The following is a 9,060-nucleotide window of genomic DNA, read 5'->3' on the forward strand; positions in this document are numbered from 1 at the left end:
AGAGTGGGTGGGTAGCAGCAACACCAGGAAGGGGACACATGAGGGAAGAGAGGGAAGGGAATGGCGGGAGGAGATTGGGGGAGTGGCGAGAGAGCTCTCCAGTGAGATTCTAGAGCAGGGCTCAGGAGGGAAGGGGGAACAGAAAGGGGGGGGGATTGGGAGGGCCTGGGAGCTATGTGAAGGAGGAGTGGGGACAAAAGGAGGAGGGTAGAAGGTGGTTGGAGCAGGAGGCAGGAATGGGGGGGTCTGCATTGGGGTGAGGGAGGAGGAGCGACTGGAGCAGAAGCCAGGGAGGCGAGACAGGAAGAAGGAAGGGTCTGGAATGGGGGGCAGGACGGAGGGGTGAGAGGGGAGGGAGGTGAAGCCGGCTGAGCAGAAGGGATAAGGGGAGGAGGGCGTCTGGCAAGGGGGCAGAGGAGAGAGTGACCAAAGGGGACTTTGTGTGGGAGTCAGAAGGGATCAGTGCGAGGCTCTGGAGCAGGAGGGAGAAGAGGGGGTCTTAAGAGGATGGCCAAGAGAGGGTGGGCAAAGAAGGGACAGGAAGGGGAGTAGAAGCCATGGTGAGTGAGGGGCTCATGACAATGCCCCTGACTTACAGCTACATGAAGGGTCACACTGCGCCCCAGAAACAGGCTGGTTGCAGTGGGGAACAGCTGACCGAGGGATGTCAGGTCTGTGGAGCCTCCATGGAGCTCAGAGAACAGGGCAGTTCACTGCGTTACACCAGGATGTGCCCAGACCATCCTGCACCTTCTGCTCATCCCAAAGAAACCCCTTGGGCCTTGTTAGCACTCGGGAAAATGGGCTCTTTTCACTGGAGTCAACTCAGTGTGTTCACTTGTGACAGGACCCAGGGACATGACACAGCTCTAGTGCACGCGTGCACACACACACATGCACGCACGCACACATGCACTGAGTCCTGTTTCCCTGCATGGAGCGTAAACTAACAACAGCCAACAGTTTCCTTGCTCAGAAACTCCAAAGCCTGCCCCTCCAGTGAGCCCCAACAGACTTTGCTTCTGTGCTGCCTTCTAGGATCCTGGTCAGAACCCCTTCTAGTGGCTTCTCCCTCCAATGGACAAAGTCCAACTCCAGCATCCTGCCCATTCCCTGGCCTAGCTCAGCCTCCCCATGACTATGTGCCCTGGGTCCTGGGCAGTAGCCCCCCACTTTCTGCAGCTGGGTTACCGCTACATAAAGGATCTTGAATACTCCATTGGCTGGAGAGCGCTGGGCACCCCCACTGGCTGTCACAATGTCTGTGATTTACTTTCAGCTCAAGGCTCTGTGACAGCAGCCGTCAACACCTTTGAGTGTAACAGCCACATTACACACGGCACCTAGCATGTGCCTGCTGCACTTCTGTAGCCCAGCTTGGAAGAAGGACCTCGTCCAGCTCTCCGAACACTGGGGATCCAGAGCTGGCTGTGGGCGTGAAACCCGCAGCTTTGGTCCATCCCTGATATTTCCTTATTTGTTTGCCTGGACCCCACATTGCACAGATTTGTTTTCCCACTGTAGGTCAAAAATCATGCAACATAATCTGACGTGGCAGATCAGGGCCCAGGGAGGAAGACTGGGGCATGGAGGGAAAAGGAAAAGCAACGACAGCTTGATCTTCCCTCCATTGTGTATTTCACCGCATCTTTGTGTCTACCTCATGTGAAGCAAATTCATATTTCCCACCGAAAATCCACACATCTCAGAGATGGTGCCCATTTCCTCATCAATGCAACACAACTTTACGAGAGCTGAACAGGCGCTTGGCATCACTGCGTGACACTATCCCACAAGTAGCTGCACACTCATGTACCCCTCCACATGGCAACACCTGTCCATGCCCTGCACTGTCCGGCTGATCACCAGGCAGCCCCACAGAGTGCTCTGCTGTTTGACTGTGCACAGCTGTTTCGGGGGGCTCTAACCCAGCGTGTTACAGCTGAACTGCTTGGGAGTGTGAAAGTCTCTGCCCGACAGCTTGGCTTGCCCCGGATGTGCTGGGTACCAGCCCCCCACTCACTGCACAGGTACTGAGCTGTCTGGGAAACCACCGGACGGGAGGCTTTTCCCCAAGGCAATCACTCACACGGGTATTTTGGATAAAGTGCCCCACTGCCCTGCCAGACCCTGGGATCATTCTCATGCTGCAAACCCCAGGCCAACAGGCTGCATTTGCCAAATCACGTCTGGGTCCCACATGGGATTTTCACCTGAATTTGGATCAGGTTTGGAATCTTCAAACTAGATTCCTCCCCTAAGATGCACCCACACATGCAGCTGTCAGCCCTGCCCTGGGCCTCCTACTGCTGTTACATCTGCCTGGAGCTGGGACACGGACCAGAACCCAGCCTGCAGCCCCCTCTGGGCTGGCGGCATGAGAGCAGCCCTGGAACTGGGCTGGGGCAACCTTGAGTGAAACCAACATGGCCACGGGAGGCAGATACAGCACCTTGGCCACACGGCTCCTGCTGGTCAAGCCTCTCTCAACTCCAGCTGGGAATCAAAATGTCTCTGCTCCAGCAGGAGCCCCAGAGGTAGGGGGTAGGCTCCTTCAGGACAAATCTTCTTCCAGTAAACTTATCGGGACAGGGCACTGCAGCACAACACACACAAACAACAACGCACAGACATGCAAAACAACACACACACATTGGCTTGAGAGAGTGAAAGGGGGAGGAAGGTTCCAAGACTTGGCTCTTGCAGCTGTTTGAATCTGGACCAAACCCACATTTCCGTGGGATCCCAAGTGAATGGGGTATTTATGGAGGTAGAATACTAAAGCGGTGCTGAGCCGAGGCTCTAGGCAGTTCTGTGCACTAACACCAAGTGCCAATCCCAGTGGCACCAAGTGACCATTTCACAAGGGTCTCAGTCAGCCAGACACGTCAGAAAGTCCTTCCTGCTTCTTTCTCTGGTGCAGCCTGGCCATGAGTCCTCCCCAAACACACCACAGAAAAGGGGGGTTTGAGGTGAGCCAAGTTCATCAGCTCTGGGCTATTTTGGCCCTTATGCTGACATAAGTTCCACAGTCCTGCCAGGCACCCACTCCTGCCCTTTATAAGGGGTGGGGATCTCTGCTGGCCACAGCTGTGCCATGCAGCACAGGAAGAGAAGTGACCCCACAGGAACCCTGGTTCCAGCTCATTTGGGGTCTATAAATGATAACCTGTAACTTAACCTCCACCTAGAGACAAGCAACCAGTGTAACGTGCTCCCAGCGATCCTTCAGTGATGTGAATGCCCAGCCTCTTGTTATTCTTAGTCACCTGCCTCCCCATTTTTATAACAGCCTCCCTGCCCCAAGGGAAAATCTGCAAGCAGCTCAAACTCTGTTGCAGCTAAGACCCGCCTCTAGAGCCAGGCCAGTTCACCGAGCTCCCCAGGAACAGCACAGAGGAGACTTACCTGCTGTGTCCTCAACTGGCAGAAGAAGAAGCCACAGCAGTAGCATGCAGAGATGTCCTTTCATTGCCAGCCTGACCTGCTGTCCCCCACCCCTGCATTGGCTGCCACCAAACACCTGCCAGGGCTCCTTTGAGTCTCACTAGTAACAACAAAGCCATGGAAGGGGAATATATAGATTCAGAGGCTGGTGTCAGCTGTGGGAAGGAGCCAATAGCAAACCCACCTGCCTTTTTAGTTATTATCAGTGGTTTGATCTGTGACTTTAGGCAGCTCAAACAGCCAGTAAAACTCAAAAGCAAGAAACATCACCATATATGAGTGAGGAGCCTCTCCTGACGTCAGGTTTGCCAGCGTCTCAGATCATCCGGTTACCCCCAGTCTCTGATGCAGGAGAGAAAAGTGCCGTACAAACTGTGTTCGTGCTGCTTCTCCCCCCGAAAGATTCTATATTGTGTTAAACATCAATTGGGAGACATTAGAGGCTGGTAGTTTAAACACACGGAAGAAATCCCAAGTGCCAAAGGGGACCATTACAGCACACACTCTGAGTGTAGGACATGGCCACTTGCAGACAAGGACCATTCACTAAATCCAGGTTGTGCCACTTAGGGCAGCTGTTGGACAAGCAGAATTGCCCAGCACCATCTGTAATGCTGGTGGCTCTTCTACGAACAGGCCTTGGGATTTCCTGCCTTGACCATGATCCTTAGGGACAGAGACTAGGGCTTCCTGAGTGGCCATGGCCTTCTTTCTTGCAGCAGGAAGTCCTGCATTCACCAAGCCCATCAGTGCTGTCACGTGGGGGAGGGGAGGCTCTTTGGAAGCAAGTTTACTCAGTTCTTGGGACACAGGCAAAGTAACAGGGAAAGGGCCGGGGTACATGGCGCAGAGTAATGACTGACTAACACCCCCCTCACCTCAGGCTCTTGCTAAAGAGACCTGTGGCAAGTGCTTTGACTAAGAGAATCATCTTTGACCCTTTACCTTTACTTTGCAACCTACACTTCTCTTTCTGTCTGTCTGCAGCTCTACCTGATCCTCCTTCTAATCCCTCCTTAAAATTCAACTCAGGTGTGATTCCAGCAAAACCCCCAGCAAAGAGCAGCTTAGCAGGTGAAAGGCTGTACCTCTTCCTTCTCTCTTCTTATTTTATCCTTGTTTCAGCCTCAGTCCTGCCAATCTTTCTCTCTCTATTCTCTGTCCACTTAAAAACAATGATAAGAAACAGGAAATTGCACCAATCATCACCATGTACATTTGTTTCTGTGCTATTTCTCCATTTCCAATGCAATCTCTGTTCTCAAGTTTTTTAGGATAGGTCTACACATCAAAGTTAATTCAAAATAACAGCCGTTATTTCGAATTAACTTTAATAACGTCTACACAGGCAAACTGCTATTTTGAAATTAATTAAACGCTTATTTCAAATCAGTTAAACCTCATTCTATGAGGAATAACGCCAAATTCAAAATAGCTAAATCAAAATAAGAGCTGTGTAGGTGCATATTTCAAAATAGGCGGCCTCCAGCCCTTCCCAGGGTGCCCTGGTGGCCACTCTGGGCCAGACCAGGAAAACTCCTCTGCTCCCCCTGTCTCCCCCAGACCCAGAGCCCTTAAATGGGTAGACTCATTTTGTCCACAGGGCCTGTTCCAGCTCTAGGCCTGCCAGCCCAGAGCCTACAGGCGCTGCCCCTGACCCAGAGGCCCCAAAATGAGCCAGCCAGCCAGTGCCAGCCAGCCCTCCTGGTCCAGTCTGGAGATCATGGACCTGATCAAGGTTTGTGGGGAGGCCTCCAGTGTCCATGATCTCCGCACTAGATGCAGGAACGTGGCCGTCTACAGGCGGATGGCTGACAGCCTGGCCACCAAAGGCCACATGCGCACCCAGGAGCAGTCGCACCTGAAAATTAAGGAGCTGCAGCAGGCCTATGCCAGAGCTATAGGGGGCAGCTCCCAACCAGGGGCAGACCCAGACCCCTTCCCCTACTGTGAGGCCCTGGACTGCATCTTGTGGGGCCGGACAGTCCGTGCCCCCCAGGTTGTCTTTGACCCTGGGGCAGAGGGCCCTGATCAGGGCACGGAGGGAGAGGAGGAGGAGGACAATGCCCAGCATGGCACTAACCTGGACCCCTGAGGCATACCAGCAGCAGCAGTATCACTGCGGTCTTCCAAGGCCTCAACATGTGAGTGCCATCACTGTCCCCTTATGTGAGGTGGCGTGGGATGGGGGAGAGGGAGCCCAGGGACCACGCATGTGGGCCTTGCTAACCATGGAGCATGCAGCAACTTGTGCATGTGCCTTGCCAGCCGGGGCATGTGGCCCCATCTGGCTGCTACACAGGGGCCCTGGCCCGTTACCCACACCCATGTATATATAAAAGCACATGACATGCTCTGTGCTTCAGGGAGAGACATTGCACAATGTCCTCCCTCCACAAGCCCCCTCTACGCAGAGGCAGGGCACATCCTCCCTCCCCCACACCCACACTATATACAGCACAGGGTCACGGGTGCAGTCCCAGGCCAGCTCACATTCCTGGGGATAGAAGGACATGATGGTGCAGAGAACTGCTGTCCTCACCTTGCAGAGGGGGGCTGGGCTTCACGTACTGTGTCCCCAGGGATAACTGACCACCTGTCTGGTTTCTCCACAGCTGCACCAGCTGCGAGTGCAGGGCGCACTACTCCGCCCAGGACATCCTCCTGCACCTGGGCCAGCAGGTGCACCCGGAACCAGGAGGGATACCAGCAGCAGCACCTGGGGTTACTGCAAAGGCAGGTGCACAGCCAGAAGCACTGGGTGCAGGAAGACATCCAGCTGTGGCCAGAGAGCTTGCGGGAGCTGCGGGAGCAGGGCCGTGCCATCTGCGACCACCTGCAGACCATGGTGCAGAGTTTGCTGCCTGCTGCTGCTCCAGCCCCTGCTGCTGCTCCAGCTGTTGCTCCTCCTTCCGCTCCTGCTCCCCGTCCCTCTTCTTCTTTCCCCCCTGATTCCCACATCCATACCTGCTCCCCCCCGGGGATGCTGAGGCTCCCGCACCCACAGTGCTGGAAGACAGGTGGGCTGGCAAGACCCCCAACCCTGAGCTTCTTCTCCCCCTTCCTCCCCTTGCCTCCCACTTCCAGCTCCCTGCTCCCAGGTTTCCCCCTCCCCTCTCCCACACTCATCCTCCACTACCCCAGTTATGGTCAATAAAGAGAGGGTTTTTTTGGCAACACATGTGTTTTTATTTTACATCAGGAAGGGGGGTTAGGGAGGGTGAAAGTGGAAGCATATGAGGATGGAATAAGGCACAAGGCCCCAGTGAGGCATGCCAGGGAGACTTCACTCCTCCATCTGGAAGCTCTCCTGCAGGGCCTCCCAAATACCAGTAGCCCCCCGATGGGCCTCCTGGCTGGCAGCTGTGCAGGGCTGCGCGTACAGGCCAGCCAAGTGGTTGGACTCTGCCATCCAGCCTGGCAGGAAAACCTCCCCCTTCTGCTCACACAAATTGTGCAGCACACAGCACACTGCCACCACGTGCGGAATATTCCTCTCGGAGAAGTTGAGGCGGGTGAGGAGGCATCTAAATCAGGCCTTTGGCTGGCCAAACACCCCCTCCACCACAATGCTGGCCCTGCCAAGCCTGGCATTAAAGACCTTCCAGGAGGGGTTGAGGTGCCCCATGCAGGACTTCATGAGCCAGGGTTGTAGCGGATAGGCCACATTCCCCACCAGGCAGACAGGCACGTCCACATCCCTGACCCTGATGTGGTGATCAGGGAAGAAGGTCCTAGCATGCAGCCTCTGGCACACAGAGGAGTTGCAGTAAACTTGCAAGTCATGTGCTTTGCCGTTAATGTCCACGAACTGGCCCCGGTGGTCAGACACAGCCTGCAAGATGACCGAGAAGTACCTCTTCCAGTTGATGTACAGGGAGGCCTGGTGTTCCGGAGCACGGATGGGGATGTGCATCCCATCAATTGCCCCCGCCGCCGCAACTGAGGAAGCCCAGGGTGCCAAACCCCTTGATGACTGCACCCACATTGGTGAGGCGGATGATTCTGCGGAGCAGCATTTAATTGATGGCTTTGACCACCTGCAGAGGGACACACAAAACCACCGATAGTCACTGGGGTTACAGGGTGGCTGAGAGTTCTCCTTCCCCGCCACTACCCCGTGCCCCCTCCACAGGAGCAACCTTCCCGGCAATCCTGGCCACCGCTGGCAGTCTGTAGTGTGGCTGGGACAGAACAAACCCTCCTGTGTAGGGGACTTGCACCCCTCCTCCTCTTTTCCCTAGGGCAGCCCATCCCCTCCTCAGACACCCCCACCACCACAGTGGCCGGAGACTGCCATACCTGCATGAGCACTGCTCCAACGGTGGATCTCCCCATGCCGAACTGGTTGCCGAAGGATCGGTAGCTATCCGGCGTGGAGAGCTTCTAGAGGGTGATGGCCACACTCTTGTAGAGGGGAATGGCGGGCTTCATGTGTGTGTCCCATCACCACAGAGCAGGGGCGAACCACTCACAGAGCTCAAAGAATGTGTCCTTCTTCATCCTGAAGTTCTGGGTTCACTGTTCGTCTCCCCAGCGCTCCAGGATGATGTGGTCCCACCAATCACTGCTGATGTCCAGACACCAGATGTGGCAGGGCACGCTGGCATCCGGCTGCTGCCCCTCCACAGCCCCCAGGGGGGTCCAGAAGAGGACCTGGGGGTTGGGCTGCCACAGAAGCTGCCAGGCAGTCTCCAGCATTTGCTGCCAGGCTTGCAGCAAGACATCCAAAATGAGCACCAGAGTGCCAGGGGCAGCTCTGGCTCCATGGTGCCAAGTGCTGTGGTGTCCCAAGTGAGGGCAACCAGAGCACGCAGAGACAAAATGCTTTGCTGTCCCTCATTGAAGTAGACAAGCAAGCAAGGAAACCTGAGAACTGGCTGCCCGGGGCGGGGGAGGATCCCTTTAAGCATAGCCCTCAGATAGGCTCAGGCAGCAGCCCCACACAGTAAGTCCTGATCTGGTGCCCTGCTGGAACTGGTTCTGGCCAGCCTTAAATGCAATTCAGAGTCCACTCAGTGTGGACGTGCTATTTCAAAATAGCAAAATGCTATTTTGAAATGCATTTTACGTGTAGACACGTTATTTCGAAATAACCTCCTTCATGGGGCATAAAGGATCTGCCGACGAAGAGTTCTTGTATCGGCAGATCCCCGTCTAGACTGTAGCCCTGAGCCAACAAACAGCTGATCAGCATAGCGCGGTGGCCATTTTTATTTAAATGAAGCGGTGATTATTTAAATTGCCTCTTCAATTTCCCTTTGCCGTCCTGCCTAATCTACATGGCTCCGTCGATGGAGCCATGTAGTTTAGACACACCCACAGAGCCTCCATGAATATAGACATTGTCAGGAGTACTTTGGCTGAGGCCGAGTGCCTAAGTAACGACTTTTAGGTTTGGGCATATGTGCTAGAATTGCATATATCACAGGAAGATGGGGCTTAGTGACAAGCATGGCCATGGAAAGATTGGGAGGGGTAGCCATGTTAGTCTGCATCTGCAAAAGTAATGAGGTGTCCTGTGGCACCTTAGAGAGATAGGGTACGTCTACACTGCAAGCTTCTTCTAAAAAAGCTTGTTTCAAAATAGCGCGTATACACACAAAAACAGCA

At 54.6% G+C, this 9,060-nt stretch overlaps 1 protein-coding gene across 1 annotated transcript in view; it reads right to left on the reverse strand.

Moving 5' to 3' along the window:
* Positions 1-3,472, reverse strand: part of LOC142829940 (scavenger receptor cysteine-rich type 1 protein M130-like) — a 70,982-nt gene extending 67,510 nt beyond the window's left edge. Inside the window, 1 exon segment of the mRNA XM_089774575.1 lies at positions 3,409-3,472. Coding sequence (XP_089630701.1) covers positions 3,409-3,472 — 64 coding nt within the window.
* Positions 3,473-9,060: the final 5,588 nt, after the last annotated feature.

This window comes from Pelodiscus sinensis, chromosome 1, assembly GCF_052426305.1.
Source record: "Pelodiscus sinensis isolate ZL-2025 chromosome 1, ASM5242630v1, whole genome shotgun sequence".
Classification (NCBI taxonomy): Eukaryota; Metazoa; Chordata; order Testudines; family Trionychidae; genus Pelodiscus; species Pelodiscus sinensis.